The 23,341-nt window shown below is 52.0% G+C and overlaps 9 protein-coding genes across 9 annotated transcripts; 2 read left to right on the forward strand and 7 right to left on the reverse strand.

Annotated features, from left to right (window-relative positions):
* Positions 1-141: 141 nt before the first annotated feature.
* On the reverse strand, positions 142-795 carry N7443_001710 (GNAT family N-acetyltransferase; the record flags this gene model as incomplete). Its single annotated transcript, XM_056881766.1, has 1 exon — positions 142-795. One exon carries the CDS (start codon positions 793-795, stop codon positions 142-144), a length of 654 nt encoding a protein of 217 aa, XP_056747004.1.
* Positions 796-1,424: 629 nt separating this feature from the next.
* On the forward strand, positions 1,425-3,173 carry N7443_001711 (rRNA (cytosine-C5-)-methyltransferase RCM1; the record flags this gene model as incomplete). Its single annotated transcript, XM_056881767.1, has 2 exons — positions 1,425-1,622; positions 1,686-3,173. The coding sequence occupies 2 exons, from the start codon at positions 1,425-1,427 to the stop codon at positions 3,171-3,173; spliced, it is 1,686 nt and encodes a 561-aa protein (XP_056747005.1).
* Positions 3,174-3,264: 91 nt separating this feature from the next.
* N7443_001712 (uncharacterized protein) lies at positions 3,265-4,723 on the reverse strand (the record flags this gene model as incomplete). Its single annotated transcript, XM_056881768.1, has 4 exons — positions 3,265-4,226; positions 4,279-4,347; positions 4,399-4,521; positions 4,591-4,723. Coding segments are annotated over 4 exons (1,287 nt in total), but the record flags the coding sequence as incomplete, so codon positions are not given.
* Positions 4,724-5,419: 696 nt separating this feature from the next.
* N7443_001713 (glycoside hydrolase superfamily) lies at positions 5,420-7,789 on the forward strand (the record flags this gene model as incomplete). The annotated part of the gene is made up of 3 exons (XM_056881769.1): positions 5,420-5,790; positions 5,851-6,962; positions 7,017-7,789. 3 exons carry the CDS (start codon positions 5,420-5,422, stop codon positions 7,787-7,789), a joined length of 2,256 nt encoding a protein of 751 aa, XP_056747007.1.
* A 257-nt stretch (positions 7,790-8,046) lies between these two features.
* Positions 8,047-8,765, reverse strand: N7443_001714 (glutathione S-transferase family protein; the record flags this gene model as incomplete). The annotated part of the gene is made up of 2 exons (XM_056881770.1): positions 8,047-8,658; positions 8,712-8,765. 2 exons carry the CDS (start codon positions 8,763-8,765, stop codon positions 8,047-8,049), a joined length of 666 nt encoding a protein of 221 aa, XP_056747008.1.
* Positions 8,766-9,906: 1,141 nt separating this feature from the next.
* On the reverse strand, positions 9,907-11,373 carry N7443_001715 (putative pyridine nucleotide-disulfide oxidoreductase AMID-like; the record flags this gene model as incomplete). The annotated part of the gene is made up of 5 exons (XM_056881771.1): positions 9,907-9,938; positions 9,984-10,291; positions 10,353-10,710; positions 10,775-11,116; positions 11,166-11,373. 5 exons carry the CDS (start codon positions 11,371-11,373, stop codon positions 9,907-9,909), a joined length of 1,248 nt encoding a protein of 415 aa, XP_056747009.1.
* Positions 11,374-13,040: 1,667 nt separating this feature from the next.
* sidI (putative long-chain-fatty-acid-CoA ligase) lies at positions 13,041-15,009 on the reverse strand (the record flags this gene model as incomplete). The annotated part of the gene is made up of 5 exons (XM_056881772.1): positions 13,041-13,372; positions 13,424-13,753; positions 13,817-14,196; positions 14,246-14,543; positions 14,595-15,009. The coding sequence occupies 5 exons, from the start codon at positions 15,007-15,009 to the stop codon at positions 13,041-13,043; spliced, it is 1,755 nt and encodes a 584-aa protein (XP_056747010.1).
* Positions 15,010-16,949: 1,940 nt separating this feature from the next.
* On the reverse strand, positions 16,950-19,647 carry N7443_001717 (ferric reductase family protein; the record flags this gene model as incomplete). Its single annotated transcript, XM_056881773.1, has 7 exons — positions 16,950-18,033; positions 18,098-18,219; positions 18,294-18,346; positions 18,413-18,642; positions 18,698-18,855; positions 18,906-19,036; positions 19,098-19,647. The coding sequence occupies 7 exons, from the start codon at positions 19,645-19,647 to the stop codon at positions 16,950-16,952; spliced, it is 2,328 nt and encodes a 775-aa protein (XP_056747011.1).
* Positions 19,648-21,259: 1,612 nt separating this feature from the next.
* N7443_001718 (putative transcription regulator (RTG2)) lies at positions 21,260-23,124 on the reverse strand (the record flags this gene model as incomplete). Its single annotated transcript, XM_056881774.1, has 2 exons — positions 21,260-22,964; positions 23,018-23,124. 2 exons carry the CDS (start codon positions 23,122-23,124, stop codon positions 21,260-21,262), a joined length of 1,812 nt encoding a protein of 603 aa, XP_056747012.1.
* Between the last annotated feature and the right edge of the window lie 217 nt (positions 23,125-23,341).

Genomic DNA, 23,341 nt, shown 5'->3' on the forward strand with positions numbered 1-23,341 from the left:
GAGGACGGAATGGCACGGGGCTGTTGCTTCGCACTCCCCACAAGATGAAAGTAGTCTAATCTCAAATCTGTTCTTCTACCTCGTTCTGTAACATGTCGATCTATAGAGTAACATTCCTGTCCTGAGTTTATCGCCATATCGTCACCTCGTCACCTCCACCCGTTGGAACATGCCGACATGCTCGACGCCCTCCTCGTCCCAACGTCCCAAGGTCTCGTCCGTGCGGAATCCCGACCCCTTGTACACCCTCTCCACCTCCGCCTGTGCATGAACAAGTACCAATCCCTGCCATTGGGCGGGCCTTCCGGTCCAATGAGACCTCGCCGCCACTTGAGCGGCCGCTTCGTTGATCTCCGCCGCGTGGTGTACCGCCCACTCGAGAGCCACTTGGATCAATTTCCGACCCAGTCCGAGGCCTCGATACTCCGGCAGAACCGCCACGCGGGAGAGCTTAACGCAGGGTTCGTGGGCCCAGTCGTATGGGCACTCCAGCGTCGTGTCCGGGTGTGTGAGCAACTCGTGTGGTGGCTGCGGGGGTGGGACGAGACGGATCACCCCGACTGGGATACTTGTGCCGGGGCCTGTGGTAGCGGAAATGACCCAGTGCCAGCTGCGCGCGTCGTCCTCGTCAATCTCTGCATCGGCGCTAAAGTGTTGCTCGTCAACAAAGACGCGCATCCGCACGGTCATCGCATCCTGGAAGACGGCTGGGTTGGAGTTGGCTTGGTCGGGAAGAGATAGTTCCGGACCGGGGGGTGGTAGAATGGCCGTGGTCAGGGTGGAATTGGACACCATGATGTCAAAAATGGAAGTCTTGGAGAAAGCACTCGAGAGGACCTAGCTAGATCGGAGATCTAGAGCCCTGGAGATCGAGGGGTACGTTCAGAGCGATAAGGTGTTGACTCTTATCATATCTACTTTCCCGTATCACGAGGTCTGTGCCAGGGATTTGAAGCTCTTACTAAGACTTCTAAGCATAGCCTACTTTCCAATGTTTGAATATCATCATTCTGAACTTAGTCAAATAGCCTATCATTGTACTCTATATGCTAGTCTTTTGTCCTTTTGAATTCTCGTATTTACAATTTTCCAAAATTGGAACCTTGGAACCTCCAGGGCTGGTGAGTAATAATGTTGGTACCTAAGTAGCGGCTCTGTTTATGTAGCCGGGGTTCAGCACCTTCCAAGATACCTGGAGATGTCTAACATTTGACCTTATACCCCCCATCAACTGATCTGTACCTGTCTAAGAGCTTTAAAACAAAAACAAAAGAAAACACTGACATATGAACTAGCATGTATCGTCTATGGATATCCCTTTTGAACCCCCCAGGGCTAGAACATTCATCACAACTCCAGGCCCCACACCGCCCGGACCACAGCAACTTTTCACGGATCGATGAAATTCTTCAACTACACACTCCATGTCGCTCTACTTTGATGCGGTCAACATCCTGACCGAGCCATCTTCGGGTGGCTCATTCAAATCCCGCATCTACAGTGCGCGCAACTTGCGTGCGACGCCACCACAAATCTATGCGCTGATCATCGAGGCCTCTAAATGGGACCGCGTCCTCGCCGAGGTCATTGAGCACGCGGATATTCTATCCCTGGAGCGCAAGGTGAGATTTATCTATGATTCCACCCGGAGATGCTTGCTGACTGACCGAGACCTGAACCTGTAGCTCAATCCACTCCTTGCCCTCCTCCTGGTCCATGACCACCTGATCTCCAAAAAAGGCATTGCCGCTCCCGCTACTCACCCGCTTCGTCAAGCCGTGGAACGTCATAAAGTTCGATTGAAGGCCGAGTTTACCAAGGCTCGTGTGCGCCGCGGATGCGCGACGGTCGAACAGCTCAAGACAGCTCTCCTGCGCGAGAAACGAGAGGCCGATGGCGGTAGCAATTTCATATACCCGCGCTGGGTGCGAATTAACAACATCCGCAGTACCTTCGAGGACCAATTGAGTACGACGTTCTCGAGTTACAAACGCGTAGACACAATCGCGGAATTGGCACCGGATGATGATGACCGAAATAGCCGAAAATTGCTATACATGGATCCTAATATCCCGGATCTGGTGGCCGTTCCCTTTGGAGCGGACTTCACCTCTTCACCCGCCTATAAGAATGGAGAAATTATCTTACAGGATAAAGCATCGTGCTTCCCTGCTTACCTCCTACTGGGCGACCGCGGGCCGCAAGATGCCTGGGAAGGTGATCTTGTGGATGGATGCGCCGCCCCGGGAAATAAAACTACACACATGGCATCTCTACTGGCGAAACAACAGAAGGGAAGGAACTCCAAGAAACAAATCTTTTCTATGGATGCATCAAAAGTGCGTTCCAAGACGCTACAAAAGATGGTCTCTTTAGCCGGAGCGGATCCAACTGTCACCGTTCTACAAGGACAAGATTTCCTGGCGTTAGATCCGATGGACGACCAATTTGAGAATGTTTCCGGTCTATTGCTCGACCCCAGCTGCTCCGGCAGCGGTATTGTCGGTCGAGATGATGTTCCCCAGCTTACGCTACCTGCCGCAAAAGCATCCCAACCGTCCAAGTCGCGAGGTAAAAAGCGAAAGCGCCGTGCGGACGATGAGGACGAAGCTGAGAAACAGCAGCCAAAGGCAGCCACCACGGGCGTCTCCGATGCTTCACCCTCGGATGAGAATGACATTCCTGCCGGGGCGGTCGACAACGAACGGCTGACAAAATTGTCAAATCTTCAGGCACGAATTGTGGAACACGCCATGAAGTTTTCTAACGCAACCCATGTGACCTATAGCACCTGTTCCATTCATTTGATCGAGAACGAGGCCGTTGTGGCTCGTCTTTTGGCTTCGGAAGTTGCTCAGCAGCGCGGATGGCGGCTTCTGCGCCGCGACGAGCAACCGGAAGGACTACAGAAGTGGAAACACCGTGGGGTTCGATGTGACCGGGATGCCGAAACTGGCATGGAATCGGAGGAAAGCGCTGTGGTGGCCAGTTTATCTGATGAAGATCTAGAGGCTTGCCTGCGCTGCTGGTCAGGCGATGCCGAAGGCCTCGGAGGCTTCTTCGTCGCCGGCTTCGTTCGTGACCCCCAGAGGAATACAATCGAAGAAGCTGAGCCATTGCACGAGGTTGATGAAGATAATAGCGAAGACGGATGGGAGGGCTTCTCTGAATAAAAGGTTATAACCAATGTAGAAAACAAAAACAATCATCATTCCATAACACTACCATTCTCGTAGAGGCGTCTGTTCTCGGGCAATTTTGGGGTTATAAGAAATTGCGAGCCTGATTGCGAACCCGCGGTGTAGTATAGACGTCCAGCTTCACGGCTATCAAGATTGCTTCGTATGCGCCGTTGCCACTTGGTTGAACGTGCAGCCGCCACTGTCCAGTTCGAACGATCCAAGGTCCGTTCTTGGATCCCTCGGAACGCGGGCGCTTCGCCGGAGGTGCATCGCTCACCTCGGGTTCGGGTTCTATACCTGTACGCTGGACATCCGATTCACCGTCAATGGTGAGATCCGTCTCCCGCTCTAGGCGAATTTTTACGGGAAGCCCCCCTAGATGCGGATCTGGTAGGTTCATCTTCTTGCCTACTACCTGTAGAAGACTGGCCATGCGAGATTTGGCCAGGCCGACAAAGTTGGCGCGTTGACTTGCACAGTGCACCAGTGTGGACTCATCACCAACCTCCAGGATCAAGTCAGCGGGATCGTCGTCCACAAAGGGCCGGGTATACATGATCGAGCCGCCAACGAATGGTGATGCTGCATCCTGGGTGGATTGAATGCCGGACGGTCGCACATCTTCCAGTCGAATAATGATCTCGGAGCGCTGGCTGAAGGGATTAACGGCGATTTGATGGGGTATCAACTTCTGCTCCAGGCCTCGCAGATGGAAGTACCGACAGTCACGCAGGAGCTCGGCACGGTGAATCTCATTTCGAATTTGTAAAGGATAACCGCGCAAGAGATGTAGCAGTTCTGAGAAGACGTCTGCAGATCGATTGGGGACCGCCGGGGGGACGATAGCGGGAGGTCGCAGGAGGCCTACACGGTCGAGACCGGGGAACACTTCGGAGGGCGAGGCGAAGAAAGCACCAAATCCGAGGCTAAAGAAGTTGGGCGAGTCGCCGGGACTGTTGAAGATGTCGCGGGGGATCTGAAAATGGCGGTCGCCGATCTGGATGAAGATCTCGGATTCAAACAGTTGGGACATCAATCGGGGCACTGCCGTTGGTCAGCAACGTGTTGGGACCTCCGCATGAGGAGAAGCACTGACGAGTATAGAATTGAGCATCGGCGAACAGCTTGACAAACTGGGCGCCATCCCGAGGGCGCACATGGTAACCTGTAACTCGTCAGCTATGTCTCAATGGGCTTGAGGAGTCCCATGGGATACCTTGCAAGTGCCTGGCAATCTCGTGGAAGGTGGCAGGGTCGCGATCAATATAGAGGGTTCGAATTTTGGAGGCATCGGGTGTGCACAATTGCTCTTCGAAGAACTGGGAGAAGTAGGACGGAGCTGCACAGGTCAGTCACGATCGCAACCCAAGGGACCATGGGACCAAGGGTCCAAGGGCCGGGGATTCACCATCTGAGGCAATCGAAGCGCCAGAGAGACGAAACAACTCCGAGCCAATCTGGATTGAGAAGACTTTCTCCGAGGGCAAGTTGCAGGGAGTCCGGCCCGATTCCGTCATGATGTGAGGAGATGCGGAGCGCGAGCTGCGGTGCAACACGGAGTCCAGGTGGTTTGCACCACGTCAACCTAGAAGCCGAAATTGGAAGCCCCTACATGATTTGCTTCTTTGTTGAAATCAAGCATTGATCATTCTCCAAATGAAATTTCTAGGCGTTGATGACAGCCCAGCAATTGTCTAGCAATAGTTGAGTATCGGAGCACATACAGTAGCACATAACCTGGAGTACTTTAGTCGCCTCAAACCTCCAGAAGCCGAGGGAACCGTTCTGCCAGGTAGCCATTTACCCATTTTACATTTTACAGACAAGAAGAGGGAGGCTAGGCGCTTAAACAGACTAGTGGAGATTCGATGTGCAGCCCCGATTTCCCACTGTAGATAAAACCGCCCGAGCCTATGCTCGTCAATTCACATGGCCTTCCATCTCGGCTGTTTCCCCCGCACGAGCCCTCGCACCAAGACGGTCGACTGCCCTGGATTCTCCCCTTTTCAGTGGTTCGCAGCTCAATCCATGAGTCTCCACGGCCGAGGTTCTTCGCCTCAACTCGTGCACCATGTCGTTCCTGGATCTCTTCTGCTGACCGTGCACCGGATTCATCGCGGGGAAAGCTTCGGGTTGACATAGACAGCTCCCGGGTATAATCTATAATCTCTCCTCGCCACTCCGAGCTATCGACCCTCTCCGTCATAGTCGTGGGTTTGCTGATTAAATTCCACAACATGGACCAGTCCGTGTCAACATACACTCCGCTGGAGGTTCCTCTTCCTCCATTCCCGAATCTCAGCTTCTTCTCCGGTGCGCAGTGGACAATTCTCTTCGCGCTCTGTGACGCAGTCGTGCCATCTATTCGTACCGCGGCCACGGTCAAGTCATCGACCGACAAAGTCATCTCGACCGGCGAATGGGATGCCGCTCTCTCAAAGCTGATCTCTCTGAACCCTGGCCCAGATGCTGCAAACATTGCAACTCGTTATCTGGAGGAAGATGCCTCGTCTAATCCTGTCTTCCGTTCCTATGTCGAGAGAATCCTCGGGGACTATGTGCATGAGGAGGGCAAGGCCGGGTTCGGTCTGGTCCTGAATGCGCTCAAGTATGAATCCGTCTTTTGATGCTCCAAAGGCGAGAACAGTTGGCTGACAATCGCCTGCAGCACTCGGGCCGGGTCACTGATCTTGACCGGTTCGACCACACCCATCCACCAACAACCCATTGCTTTCCGCGAAAAGGTGTTTCAGGGCTGGGACACTTCTCGGTTACCCCCTCTTCGCGCCGTCTATCGCGGTCTTACTGGTATTGTTAAGAAATCATGGGTTATGGCTAGTCCGACGATTAACGATGTCCTTGGGTTTCCCCGTGTCCCCGTCCACGGGAAACCCTTGGATTCGTTCCCTTTTGAGTTCCTGCAATTCCCACCGAGCGATGAACCCGAGATCATTGAGACTGATGTAGTCATTGTGGGGAGTGGCTGTGGTGGTGCTGTGACTGCAAAGAACCTGGCGGAGGCCGGTCTTCGTGTGCTCGTGGTTGAGAAATCCTATTCTTACGGCAGTAAATCCTTCCCCATGAAGCCCAACGATGGATACATTAGCTTGTTCGAAAACGCTGGCGCTACTGTCAGTGAGGATGGCTCCATGGCGGTTCTGGCGGGCTCAACATGGGGTGGCGGTGGCACCGTCAACTGGTCTGCCTCCCTCCAGACTCAAGCGTATGTTCGGCAGGAATGGGCCGATGGCGGTCTGCCATTCTTCACTTCCCTAGAATTCCAGCGGAGTCTGGATCGTGTCTGTGATCGGATGGGCGTCAACACCGAGCATATCGAGCACAACCGCGGAAACAGCGTGATCTTAGAGGGTGCTCGCAAGCTGGGGTATGCCGCGAACCCTGTACCCCAGAATACCGGAAATGCCGGACATTACTGCGGATATTGCACCCTGGGATGCGCGTCATGTGGCAAGAAAGGTCCGACCGAAACATTCCTTGTGGATGCTGCCAAGGCCGGAGCGATCTTCGTCGAGGGTTTCCATGCAGACAAGGTGCTGTTTGAAAAGGGGACCGGAAAGCGCGTAGCCAACGGAGTGCAAGGAACGTGGACTTCAAGGGATTCGTATCTCGGTCTGAGCGGAAGCGGTGCTGTGCAGCGTAAGGTGATTGTGAAGGCTAAGAAGGTCGTGGTGTCTTCTGGAACTCTGCAGAGTCCCTTGCTGCTGATGCGCAGTGGCTTGAAAAATTCTCAGATCGGAAAGAATCTCCATCTTCACCCAGGTAAGCAGAACTTCTCCAGTATTCTGCAAGCTAGATGCTAACCTGAGAATTCAGTTATGGCAGCTGGTGCTGTTTTTGATGACGAGGTCCGTCCCTGGGAAGGCGGAGCGCTGACGACAGTAGTCAACGAGTTTGAAGATCTCGACGGGCACGGACACGGTGTAAAGGTGGAAGCCGTGTCGATGATGCCCTCGGTATTTATTCCCGTCTTCCCCTGGCGAGATGGACTGGAGTATAAGTTGTGGGCGGCCGGTATGAGGCGTACCACTAGTTTCATTACCTTAACGAAGGACCGCGACACCGGCCGTGTTTACTCCGATCCAACCGATGGACGCGTCCGGATCGACTACACAGTGTCTGCATTTGACCGCCGTCATATCGTGGAAGGGTTGATTGCTAGTGCCAAAATTGCGTACATCTCGGGAGCCAAAGAGTTTCACACGACCTACCGTGACATTGCTCCATTTATTCGACCCGATGAGTCGGACCCGGAGAACCCAGACGGTACCAACGACGCTGCGCTGCAGAGCTGGATTGCGGAATTGCGCCGAAAGTCACCTCTGAATCCGGAACGTGCATTGTTTGCCAGCGCTCATCAAATGGGCACATGTCGGATGGGCAAGTCTCCCAAGTCGAGCGTCGTGGACCCCGATTGTCAAGTCTGGGATACCGACGGGTTGTATGTCGTGGATGCCTCGGTGTTCCCAAGTGCCAGTGGCGTGAACCCGATGGTCACCAACATGGGGATTGCCGACTGGGCTAGTCGCAACATCGCTAGAGCGTTGGGCAAGCCCAAGAGCGAGCGAAATGGAATGGCTCGTCTCTAAGACGAACCATGGTCACTTCCCGCGTTCGCCTCAAGGAGTGTTGGCCAGAATCAGCTTGTGCTTAAACCACGTTAAAGACAATTTATAGCCGTGATTCCCGTTGATGATATCCAGCCCTACGCAATCTCTCCTGATGCGTGTATGACACATAATTTGCCGGCGTCGTGCTTTGTATATACTTTTAGGAATGAACTTTGATGGTTATTAGATTCTTTGGGATTTTTACTTGCTAGCACCTAGTCCAGTTTCCGGGCTTTTCAGCCCTGATAGGCCTGACGCTTCTCAACGAATTTCTTCTCGCCAAAGGCCTCCTTCACACCATCGACCTCAATGGTACGCTCGTACCAGGCAACGACAGTCGGGTACTTCTCGCGCATCTCGGCGTCGATCACCATGGAGAATCCCCACACAAGAGCAGAGGCCACGGTGATATCAGCCAGGCTGAGCTTGTCGTTGTTCACAAACCAGGTGCGGCCCTTGAGGTAGGTCTCCAGGCAGGCCAGCGAGCGTTCCAGACGCTCCAGGTTGGTGGTCTCGGTGGCCTCGACGTAGGGCCGGATGTTCAAGCGCCACAGGGCCAGCTGAGTGATGGGATCCAATATCTCACCCTGGGCATAGCAGATCCACTGGCGGACGGCGGCCCGCTCCGCAGGCGTGGCACCCAACAGCTGCGTGGCGGCAGGGCCGCTCTCGGCGATGTATTGGGTCATGGCATCGGACTCGAAGAGGTTGGTGCCGTCGGCACCCTCAAAGGCGGGAACCTTGCCCAGGGGGAACTTGGACAGGAAATCCTCGGTGCGGTTGGTTTTACCCATGGCGAACTCCGGGATATCCAGTTTCAGGCCGTTCAGGTTGGCAGCCGCCTGGGCCTTCATATGGGGTTAGCCTGATCTGGAAATCGCCATTGATGCGCGTGGCGTACCTTCATGACCCGAGGGCTAGGCGTGTATGAATAGATCTTGCCGAATGATGCCATTTTGGATGCAGATGAGGTGATATCTGGGGATTGAAGGACATGCTGGGCTCCTGTTTAACAAAGTCGATTTCGATACTGCATTAATAATGGGAAGTGGGGTGGAAGCGAGTGGAAACCGATTGCTAATGAGTGGGGAAAAGATTGGGTGCAATGCATTTGGGTAACACGGACGAAAAGAACCGAGTCGAGGAGAGCTGGAGAAGCAAGGCCTCCAAGGACACGCGATGTGGCGCATAGAACCAACGTACGCGACAAGGGGAAGCTGACAGGGGTCAATGTGAAGTTGAACGAGCCCGAGTCAACTGAACCAGGGATGGCCCTGGAGATGGTTCGGTCCACAAGAAGAAAAGGGACAGAACGAGAGAGAGAATCGGAGAAGCCAGAGCCTTCCAAGCTGAATAGAGTAGAGACAAAGAAAGTAATATGTGAATCAAAGGTACATAGTTGAATCCCAAGCCTTGATCTGCCCCGTCCAACCGCTTTCTCTCATCATTCTCATGTCGCCCTTCTTCACCCTACCACCGGAGCTTCATATCTTGATTGCTGATTTTCTACCTATTTGTGACGTCCTCATACTCAGGCTGACTTGTGGATACTTGCACAATCTCATCCCTCGGCCGTCGCACGACCGGCTGCTGCTGGCTGAGTCCGCTGACTGGGCCCGCAACCGGGATCTCTACACCTGTCGCTACTGCTTAAGACTACGTCCGGCATGCCATTTTGCCGATCGGATGCTGCGGCGACGGAGATGTCGCGCGGGGCGTGATAGTAGCAAGCGCTTTTGTATTGAGTGTGGTCTGAAACCCCGCGAGGGCACCGCGCGGTATGGTGCGGGTGCCCAGATCACTATTCGGGGAATCTTGTTCGTGCTGTGTCTTTCCTGCCAGCGCTTTAAGCCCGGTGCACGCGACCGTTTAGGGCGCAGTACCTCAGAATGCGTGTCTTGCTGGCAGGACCCTAGCGCGTCAGAGAAGACTCCGACTGTGCCTCAAGAACCCCTGTTTTAGTGATCAAACGCCGCGGAGTCTGAATGCATGAACCCGGAAAGCCGCCTCAACGAAATCAAAACACCAGAGACAGTATGTAAACCATGCCCTCCGAAATCTAGCGTTCGATGCTACTCATGCTTGACATGGCTCACTCAATCGCATATAATTTCGACACGCTGGAAGTCTCCAAGTTAGCCTTTGGTACCGACATGGCGTATTAGAGACCTACTGGTGTTTCCCATGTCCTCCCCAAACAACGATATCAGAAGATCCTCGCCATGACGTGTGCCTTCATCCGGGGTCCAGCTGACGGCTTTATGCCCGAGGGCCAGTCCAATCACGTTGGGGAAGGGATTAAGAGTCATGAATCTCGGCTTTCCAGCACCGCACTCGGCGAGTATATGCTGATAAATATTATTGCCAGCATAATGGCCCATGTGCATTGCACCGCCGCAACGCTTGATACCGTTCCACGCTGCAAGATCACCCACGGCGAAGTGGTGCTCTGAGTTGGGAACGCTGCCCGAGAATTGCAATCTGCGAAACTATCAGATCATGTCACTTTCGCAAGGGTATTATCATTGAGATGAGTACTCACGATGAATGCACCTTCACATAACCATCGTCTGTCAGAGCTTCGGGCGACAGGTACGTCGATGTGGGGATGGGCCTTGAGATGGCACTCAAAACGTGTCCAGTGACGAGCTGTTGGCCACCACTGAGAGTCAGACGCCACGTACGCCGCTCTCCGTCCGCATTCACTGCAGTGGTTTCGATAACCCTCTGTTCCAAGATAATTTCGACGCCTACCTCGTTTAGGATGGTCTCTACACGCTCCGCAAAGTCATCGGGCAGTGGCTCGGATGAGAGCAATCGCTTTCGGGAGTGAATTAGGGTCACTTTTTGTTCAGGAACGAGTATCTTCAACTCGGCCGCCATTTCGACACCAACCGCACCTAGGTTTGCAAAAATTTATCAGAAATCGCGAAGTACATGCGAAGGATTAAGATGAGTACATACCACCGCCAATGATCACCACTCCTTCACGAGCTTGTCGAATGTCGTCTGCGTGTCGCTTGACCTCTTCCAAGAATTCGGCTCTTCGCAGGGACCGAGGCACAGTGGGAAAGACTCGTCGCAGCCCAGATCCTACAACGAGATAATCATACGGTTCGGCACGTTTAGAATTAGTCTCAGTTTCGAGGATCTGGGCGACCTTCGCCGCGCAGTCGACCCCACTGACGCTTCCCCGAATAAACTTGATGTTGGGAGACTTCAGAGCGGGGATATCTTGGAACCGAGTCCATGACTCCGACGCGAAGTTTTCGCAAGCGAGAGCCTTGGGTGATCCGATAAGGTGATCTAAGGAGTTAGTACGGGTCGAGGCGTGAAATAATAGCGGATTGCCTACAGTAACCATCTCGCTCGTCTGCGACGGTGATCTGAATCGGAACACGATGCGGGGGAGGTGTGGCATCAGGATTTGAGCTGAAGCGAGGTACACGGCCACGCGACAGATCGACAAGAGTCAACGCGGCGGCGAGACCTCCGTAAGAGCCGCCGATGACGAGCACTCGGAAAGCCCTGCCTGCAGCCAGTACGCCATCATTAGAGGGCATCGTGAATTTAGGAGATTATGAGGGGAGTCTCTGGAAGCAGTCGGGGCCCGGAGAAGGGGTTGGGTTTAGGTGACAAATGCAAGAAAAAATAACGGGGTCGGGGATGCCATAATATACTTTGATGGTGAACTCCAGGATTCCTGGCTCGGCTCCCACTGATCCGAATCTTATCAGATGAGATGCGACATCGGGTCTGTGTCTCACTCGACAGGCTGGGCACGCCATCCGGGTGCCAGAAATGTATCTTATTGGCTCCGATCCTAGCCGCACAGTCGACGGAACAAGACGAATGTGACTTGGCGACGGGCTGGGATTTCATTACCACGGATGCAAGGAGCTCCCCAAAGCCGAACTTGACTGGAAGGTTTTATCATGGCTGACGCACAGGATTCACGAAATAACATGCCCCACTCACTAACTGTGCCTGAGATGGACTGCACGAACCGGCGTCTGACGATCATGGATCGTCAGGTCGGATGCAAGCCTCCGAGATGGAGGATAGCATGTTGTATACGTCCCTGCATAACGAGGCTTCTCGTAGCACCCTGGACTCATTCTTGTCTTGATACATTCGTCTTGGCATCGTCGCCATAGCCAGATGCAACCCTTTTTATCCTCGGTCCCGCTTCTGGAGCTGCGGAAATTATATCAAAACCCGCAGACGGTGCCCACTGCAGCCTGATTGCGCAAAGCTCTAGCTCTAGCCATCTAATGCCGGCTATGACATTCTGCCGTCAGAACTCTTACCTATCCTATGCAATGGGCTGCCAGGTCAAAAACCACAATTCTGCGTGCACGCATACGACGAAGTCCCAGCGTCTCCTTGGTCGGCCGACACCCGCGGAACCTATAGGGGGTTGGCGTTGAGCATTGAGCGTTGTTTACGCAATCGAGAGAGGTTCTGATGTGGCTGAAATTTTTCTCAAACTCACCAAGAGGACTTGAACCACATAAGATCATTCTGGGTAGCTTGGAGTTACCTACAGAGACTCTAAGCAACTATCTTCCTTCGGCATGCGTACTATAACTAGAAATATAGCGGTATCGCAGGAATTCGCAGGGCTATACTGCAACGGGTTTAAGATTGAGCTCGTAGGTTCATTGTGCGTATAGCAGCAGACACGGCCTCTCAAGCCGGTGTGAATTTTGCGCATTTAAAACCGTCTATAGTCCCCCAACCAAAATTGCCTTCCTTTCCAGGGATGCCGAAGCGATGGACTTGGTACTTTGCATACAATCAGCGGGGAAATCACAATGAGTTATTAGCCCAGTATTCAGAAAGCGCGAAGAAAATCGAAGCCTCGGAGATTGTGCGACGGGGACCCATCAGAGACGGGTTCAAGGCTCGCTATTGTGGACGTTGTACGGGTTTACGGTAATGTGGGATTCCGTATTATACGATACGGCAAGCGTCAACCAATCACTAATGGATTCTCGATCAGACAAGATCTCCATCTAATCTGATTGCGGCAATAGGGCGCGGCCGGCTCCGCCGCCGAATTCGCTTACGCCACGAACGCACATGTTATTTCGTCAGCATTACTAGCGCGAGTGCTGCACACGAATCATGGCATCTGATAAGATCATGCCCTGCGGGGCTGGCCAAAATAAGAATTCATTTCCATGCCTAAACCAAACAATACAAGAACGAGGGTATTTTCTACTCGTCACTGACTGCGCTGAGCCAGCGCGTCAGTCGCCATCTGTCGCAGCTCCACCTTCCGGACCTTTCCGCTGCCCGTAATAGGCACCGTGCTGGGAACATCCTCTTCGCCAAATACGAACACGTGCTGCGGTGCCTTGTGTCGACCGAGGGTCTCACGCGTCCACGCTCGAAGGTCGTCATCCGAGGGGCGGGCCTGACCAGGAGTGATTAGAATGAAAGCCCCGACCACTTCGCCGTATTTTTGGTTGGGAATGCCGATAACGGAGGCTAGCTCGATGTGTGGGTGTGCCGCCAAACGCTCCTCAATCTCGAGGGGGTAGATATTTTCGCCGCCTATGCGAGTCAGTCAAGGAAGCGGAAAGGGCGCAGGTGAGGTAGACTGACCTCGGATAATGATATCCTTGAAGCGACCGGTGATACTGCAGTAGCCGTATTCATTGAAGGAGGCCTCGTCACCGGTCTTAAGCCAGGTGACGCCGTTAGAATCAGTGACAAGTGTCTCAGCGGTCTTCTCCGGGTTGTGCCAGTAGCCCTTGGTGAGTTGGTAGCCGGCGATGCAAAGCTCTCCCCGCTGGCCGATCGGCACGATGTTTCCGTTGGCATCGACAATCTTGGCGCGTGCGTGGGGCAACACCTTGCCGACTGTGGTCAAACGAGTGTGGATACTATCTGTGGTGAAGGCATTGAAGCAGGTGGGAGATGCCTCGGTGAGACCTGGGGCTCGAATTAGCGGGTCATGGTGGGTCATGGGAGTTTAAGAGGGAAGCAAGGTTGTACCGTAGCTACTCGTATATTCCGTCATGTGCAGTTCCTCCAGGAGGCGCTTCATGAGCGGTCGGGGAACGGGTGCCCCCGCGATGATGCCGGTGCGCAGGTTAGAGGTGTCGAAGTTGGATGGCTTGGGGATACTGAGAATGGCTTCGAACATTGTGGGCACGCCGTGTAGCGCGGTACATTTTTCATCGGAGATGGCGTGCAGCACAGCCTTGGGGTCGAAGGTTTCGCTGGGGAAGACGATCTTGGAGCCGTGAGTGACGACGGCCAACATGCCCAGGACCAGCCCAAAGCAGTGGAAGAGCGGCGGCGGGCAGCAGAGGATATCAAAGGAGGTCAGATTCATGCGATCGCCGATGAAGCGCGAGTTGTTGACAAGGTTACTGCCGAGCGTCAGCCCTGTCGATCCGTCTACCGATCACCCAAACTTACTGATGCGTCAACATGGCGGCCTTGGGATTACCTGTTGAGCCGCTGGTGAACTGCAGGTTGCATACATCGCCCGAGCGCAGCTCAGACTCGCGATCCTGCAGTACATGGGCGGCCTGTGAAAGGCCACGATCGATGACGTCGGCGTAGGTGGAGAATTTATCATGGTTGCCGCGAAGTATGACGATCTCCTCAAGCGATTGCGAGGTTCCATTCTGCTTGGGCCGGGGTCCCAGCTCGATGAGGACTTCCTCGAGGTCGTGGCGTCCAATATGCGGGGTCATAAAGAGCAGTCGACATTCTGTGTCCGTATCAGCACGGTGATGGGTTTACCACCAAATAGGTGTCTTACCGCTGTGGTTCAGAGCATAGTAAAGCTCGGATGGAGTATAGGTATTGTTGAGCACGACCAGAATGGCACCCACCCGAGCAGCGGCAAAGAAGACAGAAATGTACTGTTCACAATTGCCTGCCATCACACCAATGCGATCGCCCTTCTGAATCCCCATAGCCAGCATTCCTCGCGCGAGACGCTCAGCCTCGTCCTTTAGAGTGGCGTACGTCCAGCGTGCCCCGGTCCAGGGAAAGACAAGACATTCGTAATCGCCATATTGCAGGGCCTGTAATGTCAACAGCTCCCCCAGAGTAATATCCAGCAGTTCGGGCTGTGTCGGACCCTCGACAATGGACCATTGAAGCGGTGCCGTTGCTGGCAAGACGTGTGAAACCGTCTGCTGCAGGCGTTGAACACTCCTAGTGGTAGCCATCTTGCAATATCAAAGGTAGAGAGAGCAATTCAGAAAGATGGCGCACCACGGCTTTTAGCCTCCCCTAAGAGGAAAAAAAAAAAAAAAAAAAAAAAAAAAAAAAGCTCCGAACAAATACCTCGCAGGTACCACCACAGATTACCAGTATCCGATCAGATTAGCCCGATCAAATCAGATCCGCCGCAGTGGACCCCCGTAACGCCGGTAATGCGTAATTACATTCGCAATGCCAGACTTTAAGCCCGATGCAGATTCTGGATTCTGGTCCTTGGCGTGTTCCACTTGGGCTGAAACAAGGCACGCGCAACATGGCCTAGAGTTGTTGTATCTCTGTCTATGTCCGATCCTCGGGATGTCATGGGCTCTATGGAAGCTCTGTCTTGGAAGCATTTTGACAAAGCCCTAGAAGTCCTGGGATTGCTTCCGCTGGATGCAAAATACTAATGCTTAGAGATTGTCCCTGTCTTCAAAGCCCTAAAGGTTCTCCGAGAGCTTCCACGGGGATCGCCTTACGGCTTTCCTAGCGTGGATTCCCTACCGGTCGTCACCGGCGGGGTTTCCCTCGCTTACTGCGGCCTCGTGGCGCTCCATATTGGATCAGATAATGTTTTCTGCACGGCAGTTGCGCACGCGGAGTCGTCTGATAACAAATGGGTGTAATACTCTGTACGAACCGTTTCGTAGACCGTCAACAGAATTTCGGCTCGTTGCTGTCCGAGCCCTGAGTGGAACCTTAAATACGGTCCAGTGGCCCACGGGAAATTCACCCGGATCAGCTCTCGGACATGAGATCGTCTTTGGGCCGTCTCGCCAAACATTCCTCAGGCCAGGCGAGAAGTATGAAGAATCTAATCAATCAGCCCAGTATCAGTCTAGTCCACATTGTGAAAGGTTGTAAATTGGAAAAATCGACCCTGCTTCGCGCCTGTGTCTTGGCGTCTTCGCGCCGAAAAACGGGTCTCCACTGCAGCATCTGACCTAATGGGCCTGTCAGCTTTCAATGCAGGGTCTTCCGGATATTCCCTGCACCGAGGTCATAATTCCCGCCATCCGCGCCCCACGTCCTCATCAATCTCCTGGAAAAGCAATGCGAGACCAAAAAAGATGGCTTCGTGCATGTCCAAGCTGTAAGTCGTAACGAGGTGCAGGGTGTAGCTGTCCATGCCGATCCCACGAAGGCGCGTAAACTCAACGGTGGTATACCCACACCACGAGATACACGACAGCCCGCTATTGAAATGTGGCTTCACGAAATTGAGATTTGCCTCATCGCAGAGATTTTTGCTTCTTCAAGGCAGGCAGCTTCTTTCTCTCCGGAGTGATCGGTAACATGATACATCAATCCGAGATGAGAGGCTACCAAAAAAAAAAAAAAAAAAAACCAAAGATCAGAAATGTTAAGGGCTAGCCCACTTCAAATTCTTCAATTAAACACTGAATCAACATCCATCAATATCATTTCAATTCCTGAACACCTGTTGAAATGTTCTGCGCATATGGTGCCTAGAGAATGGGCAATTGCGGACTTCCGTTCGAATTAAGCTCGGTCATGCATTGAGAATTTGAATCGGGAATATGAAGTACCCTGAAGGTACCTGCAGCAGCCACCTCCTGTATCACGCATAGTCACTCGATCACCGAATTTTCTCGCCAAGCATCTTTTTCCGAGCCAGGTCTCTATCAGGTTAATTCCTCAAAGACGGTGTTTTTGATTGAGCCACAGAGACCGATCTCGCAAAGAGCCAGCGTTGACAAAAGGCGACTATTGAATTTGGCCATCTAGTAATTTCGCTAACTATGGAATGCCACTGCCCTATATTTGTGTTGTGAAGTGAAATAAATTTAAGCATGATCAATATATGGAGTCTAGGTAACCAGAGAGCATCCAAAAGAGCTCCAGCCGCAATATATCACAATTTTGGGAAGATTTTGGCAGTCGACTACCAGGCAAATGACTCCTCCACGTACTTTACCGACCGATAACCCTGTCGCATTGCTAGGTGTGTCGCCGCACGTGCTTCATCGGCCATTCCGGCTGGGCCACATACGAGAATAACGAGCGATACACCTGAAGCGGAAGCATCAGAAGCACGGCTCATAATGAGTGATTGAAGATGAGGCCGACCTATCTGAATGGTACAGCCGAGGTCATTGAGATCCTGAGGGGGCTCGTGAGAAGCACCGGTTGTATAGAAAGACGCTTGGAAATCTTCTCGCGCAAGAACAGGCGCTAACTCCCGACGGGCTATATTACGCATCAGAGCTGGTTGTCTTGCAGTCCAAACCAGCTCGATATCTCGAATCCGTGTCCCCTCATGAGTGTGACGACGACCATGGTCGGACCGCTGAAGATGGTCTTGGAGATAAGGCACGGCTGAAGCAATTCCAGTCCCACCTACAATCATCAAAACCGACTCGTATCTCCAAAGTGGAAAGTTGTGACCATACGGCCCCTCAAGGAGTATTTTTGCGTTCACTGACTGGCTCTTCGACCGCAGGCACTGTTGTCGCAACTGCTGCGTCCAGCCATCGTAAGGGCGGATCCAGAAAATCAACTTCAATTTTGCAGCATCCTGTTCTGGCGTGACTTGACCTGTGGTGTTCAGATCATGGTATTGTGTCTCAGATAAAAGTGGAAGTTGTGAAACGTCCAGTGACTTGTCTGGCTTTCCCGGGGTCTTTCGGAAGGCCTGTCGTTCGGATACAACTTGGTATAATGTGGCTCCGACGGTGAAAGGGTGGTTCTCCCAACCAGTCAATCGAAATGGTTGGTACAAAAAGTAATAGTCCCCTGGAGTGAACTTCACTTGAGTGCCTGGCGTCACTTCAAGTCGGATCACGTCGGCTGCTTCGTCATAGGTCATTCGGCTCTCAGAGCTACGAATCAATTTGTGACCGAAAAAATTGACATGGAGGTTGCAGTAGAAAATTCGAATAATCCTTAAAGCTCTGTCGATAACCCACACGGCTACTGACGGCCATAGATATTTCCAATATTCATGCCCCTCAAAAATTATGGTGTGACTGCCATGAGATTAGCATGGTGGAGGAGAAGCTTTCTTTCTTCTTTCTCTTTGAGTAAACTCACTAAAAACAACCAATAAGATACATTACAGAAAAAACGATGTGTGTGATCAAGAAGATTTCGTATGCTGCGCTGCGAATTCGGTCCAGAGAGGTGACGAGTAAAAACCCCATTGCGAAAAATGCCTGTAGTATATGTCATTACATTAGCTATTGCATCTTACGTCCCAAGTTTCTGCTTCAAGGTGCTGGGCACGCACCAGTATGCCCCAAAGTATATACATCTTTGAAAGGTCTTTCCAGAATTTATTGGCTGCGAATTGGATTATTTTTAGCATCACATAAACGTATTTTGGATGCATAGTCGTCAATCGCTTACCTCGAACGATAATCACGAAATATAGAAACGAATGTGCTATACCTTGTAAGGTAGCTACCCGCGCCACATGGCGATGGAAAACATTGAGCCTTGCAAAGCTCCACCCCGTCGCCCAGATCAAGATGTTGTTCCGCCCGCCAAACAGCCACAGCAAGGGGAAGTTGGCAAATGACATGATACCGGTTCGATCAGCTGAATAGCGTAAGAGTTGGCTTGGAATTTCGGGCCAGCTTCAATTCCGTCAGACACATCAAGAATCATTCAGGGGACAAATCGAGTACGTACTAGATATTGCCTGCAAAAGTTTGGTAGCCCACCAGGCTTAATATAATACTGATAAGCCAAAAGCCGGCCACTACCAATGACTCGGCTCGATTTGAGAATATGAGCCCGATCAGGTTCCGGCCCTTTGTAGCAAAAGGCGCAGGGACAATGAAATGGGTCTGTAACAAACGAAATATATGTTCCACCCACGGAAAGCCATACCGAATACCAAATCGGTGGTACACTTGAGATTCCAAATTGGGCTCTCCTCGAACATTGCGGACATGAAACATATGGCAGCATAACCGGTGAATAGCCCCACAAGCCAAAACAATACTCCAATATACATATCCGATGTAGCTGTCCAAAGAATGTTAGCACACGTTGATCTCACATAGTGATGCGCCAAAAACATCCTTACCCAAATGCATGATGCGACCAAGTCTCATACTGCCACGAATTCTATGTAGGGGGAAGATAGCAATGGTCAGCTTTCTGTCATTCCAAGCTGGTAACGATGGGACAGCACGAGGACACACGATGGTATTGAACATTCGATTGAAGAAAGATGCCGAGAGAAGCACCGGGGTATCGATCATCTCAGCTCTGGGTATTTCTAAGTAGCCAACAGTGCGCATATTCCTAATGACATCTTCAGTTAAATTCTCGGCAACAGCCTCTCTTGGGAGCAGTTCACGATGGCCGATTTCCTCGCAGAATGCAGCCAGTTGCGCAAGCCCCGTGGCACGCTCCTGGTCCTGACAATAAACTTCACTAGCTGCATAGATAGATGCAACTTTGAGGGGGTTTCGGCATCGGGTATCCCACAAGCCTTTGGCCGGGCTTCCAGCAAAAGAAACATAGTTGTACGCGGAGTACACCGCTGTCACACATCGTTCATTCACCGGCAAGTCTCCGCCTCGAGCAACCTGGGTACCCAAGGCGATGACCAGCCATCTGGAAAGCACCATGATTGCCGTTGGTGACAAGCCAGCCCGGGGGACGCGGAAGAGTGATGAGGAGAAAAGGCGGAGCGCTGACGATCGCACAACCCAACAACCGGCCGAGATCCTCCCGGTCACCACGAAAATTCTGGTAACCAAAGGACTCGTTCTTGGAGATGAGTCTGAAAACATAAGAAATTAAAGAGACTTTCATAGGGTATTTAGTCAATATAGACACCCCGACCAGCGATAGATTCCAGGGTCCGGAGAAGGCTGAGAAGAAAATATCGCCATTACATCTTATCTGATCGTCAGATAATCATAGCGCGTGACACGTATGATACCGGTCTAGCCGGCGATGAAAGCCGGCCAGCCGCTAGGTACGCTTTCCCCCTTGGTAAGGGACATATTCCCCCAGAAATGTATAATCATACAATTAAGATTTAAATAACAGGAAACTTGCGAACACAAAGTCTGCCTTTACCTCATTATTCCAGAAAGTGGGAAAACGGGCTAAGTTATAGCTGTTTCAGACTAGTCCGGGCGCCAAGGAAAAGGATTTCGAGCTTGATTTTCCATTTTGCTATTGATTGGGTCGATGCTCTCTACTGCAGGGTTTGACATCATATAAATGAGAGTAGAGTGTCTAATATTGCAGTGATACTTGGGGATTTGCGCGTATGAGGCCTGATTTAACGTTGCGCTATTGTTTAAAAATGTCTCGGCATTGAACAGAAGGGTAGTACAGAATCTCCATTCAATAATTGGAAGTGATACTCAAAACAGACTTGACACTGCGGATAGTTGAATTTCGGGAGATATACGGCCTAGCTACTGCCTCTTAGGCTTGTCCTCTTGGATTCGTTAAAAGGCCCACGCGTGGAATGGGAAACGTCAAATTTCACACTCAAATGACCTCCTCCGGTCTTCTGAATCAGCCGAGAGCTGGAAATTCGGAACAAGAACTGCAGCACAGTGTCTCGCACCTTGTAGACTTCTGTGCCCTACCGTTTGAATTGCTTACTCGCGCCGGTGAACTTAATAGTCAAGAAGATGACCACAACAGGAATTCCAATGACGAACCTAGGGCGGAGCTCAAGCAAAGTTAGACTTACACAGCCCTAAAGACGCTTCAAAAAAGACAGCCAGAGGCCAGGCCTTTGGTCCATCGGAAAGGTTTCATGTCTGCCTAGCGGCGAAACTTGGGAAGGTCGTCTTGAGTCAAGCTACGGATTGCCGCTGATATTGACAAGATAAGATGTTCATTCACAGTGAAGTATAAGTTATCGGTAATTTGGCGTTGCCATCCTTAAAAGATCATGCGGAAAGCTGTGAAAAGCGCTCAGAATTTACTCGAAAACCGGCGTGGAGACATGTCGACATTATATGGACGTACAGCGACGGGGTTTTCCGAGCACGAGGCACAGGGGACAAGGGAGCTAATATTGCCGCCAATTCCCATTTCTACATAGGGTCAATCATGACCATGACACCAGGAATATCAATAATCATGCAACGTGGGCTCTTTCCGGTTAGCTAACGGCCGTAAGTGAAAACCGCTCTTCGCTTTCGATGCACCCGAAGAAGTAAAAGTTGAGTCCTTCCGTTCATAGATCGTACGCCACCTGAAAGCTTGACCTCATGTAGCAGATGCATGTGGCACAGGAAGCTCCTCTTCCAGTACCTCGATTAGGATGCTCATACCCCAGCCATCCCTACCCCCGATCCAGTTCTTGCGTTTCCCTACCTTCTCAATCTTCTTCACATCGTGCTCCAGTTCTGCTTTCAGATGTGTTGGGTCACAGAGAACCCTTTGAATAGTGATTTCCAACTTCAGGCCACTCTTGTTCCCTTTTGTGCCAAGACCATTCGCCCACTTCGCGGACGGGACGATGCGTGGCTTGGATGTGTCGATGGTCCCAGTTGGGTAAAGTTGACCCAGTACAAGGCCCAATTTTCCAATATAACGCGTCCACCAGACTTCCTCTGGGGTGAGTATTCCCTGAAGATGAGATTTGAAATCCACATCCCGTGGTGGGAGCTCTCCGCCGTAACGTTCCTGAAGCATCAAAGCCAAGAGCGCACGATGTGAGTGGGGGATTCCGTGCGTCGAGGCGAGAATTCCCGTACTTGTACTGTAAAGTGCAGCACTGGAGGAGAGCTCCTTGGCCATGGTTGAATGCACATAAAGAGCATTGGCAAACGCTTGGATGAGATGCACGCTGAGTGAAGACGGGACCGACCGATCGGTTGAAGGTCGAGGAAGAGCAGCGAGAATCAACGCTGAAAGTGAGTCCGCCGACGAAGGAGCGTATCGACTGGTGGCTACTTCCAAAGGATCTTGCTGACGAACCACTGGTAACATCTCACGGAATAATACGCCTTCACGTACGCCTCCCTGGCAGAAATGAGCCTCCTTGATTCCATGCGGCAACGATTCGGCCAATACATTCACTAGAAACGCGACCGAGGGCACCTGTGCCCGTCGACGATCCGATACCCGAAAGATCTCGTGCGCCGTCCGAGCCACTTCCTCAAGAGCATCGGTGTTCTCGAAATCTTCCTTGGGCGCAGAATACCCGTTGATGATAGAGATAGGGTAGCTTTGACCCCGGGTTTGATGGAGATACAGGAGTAGGTATCCCCAGCCACGAAAGCCACCGCCGGACAGGTACAAAGGGAAACCACCTTGTTCCCGTGCCTTTTTGACCAGGCTCTTGGGGATTTCGAGCTTTTCAAAGGCGGCTCGGAAGTCGCTCGCCATCTCGTGGCGGAAGTGTTCCTTGGCTTTTCGAGCCTCTTCCTTGCTTTTCCCTCGTTTTAAATCGGCAAGTTTCTGGGTCAAAGCTGCGGCTCCGTATGGAAAGCTGACAGATCCCTGCGGGCTAATTTCCACGTTGCCGGAGTGCGAAATGATCCAGGTCATTTGCATGCTCCCCCCGCCAAGGTCGAGAGCCAGGCCCTCCACGTCGGAAAAGCTGCTTGCGATGCCCCATGCACCAACGATGCCTTCCTGCTCCTTCGGTAGCATCGCAACGGAGATGCCCGTTGCATCGCGAATTGCATCAGTGAATGCCGTAGAGTTCACGGCTGTACGAGTAGCCTCAGTGGCGATGAGTCGAACGTTGGAGGACAAGACGCCAATTTCCACGCATATGACTTGAAATCGGACGATGGCACTGACAACTCGGTCAATCACCGACCGTGGGATCGGGATACGGTTGCCGGTGTCAGGATCGACCTGGGCTTCGTAAAGAGAGATGTTGACTCGGTGAAAGTGGACTGTCGGAATAACGCGAGCGACAGGAGCAGAAAGGTCGGAAATCGAGCAACGAATACCATTGCTACTTCATGTCAATTGTTATATTCGGTATGCGGGGATGGGATCAGCCAATACCTGCCCAAGTCAACCACAGCCTGGAGATGAGGATTTTGGCTTGCGGTCGGAGTCTCATCTTTGTTTTCGGAGCCATAACCAGGGGGAATTTCTTTGCCTCCTCCCATATTGGATCGTATTCAATATTGTTGACGACGTACCCGCCTTCAACGCTTTGGTGAGATTTATGTGACATCACGACGTGCTCACCGCCTGAAATTCTGCCACATATCCCTTGATGCCTGAATATGCCTGAAGACGAGTCGAAAAACACGTCGTGCCGCTGTTTGTATGATTTTGAAAAAGCGTTAACTAACTATTGGATATCTCCCTTGATTTTCAGCT

The sequence above is a fragment of the Penicillium atrosanguineum genome (assembly GCF_028827265.1).
Source record: "Penicillium atrosanguineum strain IBT 20685 chromosome Unknown utg000001l_segment0_segment0, whole genome shotgun sequence".
Taxonomy (NCBI): Eukaryota; Fungi; Ascomycota; class Eurotiomycetes; order Eurotiales; family Aspergillaceae; genus Penicillium; species Penicillium atrosanguineum.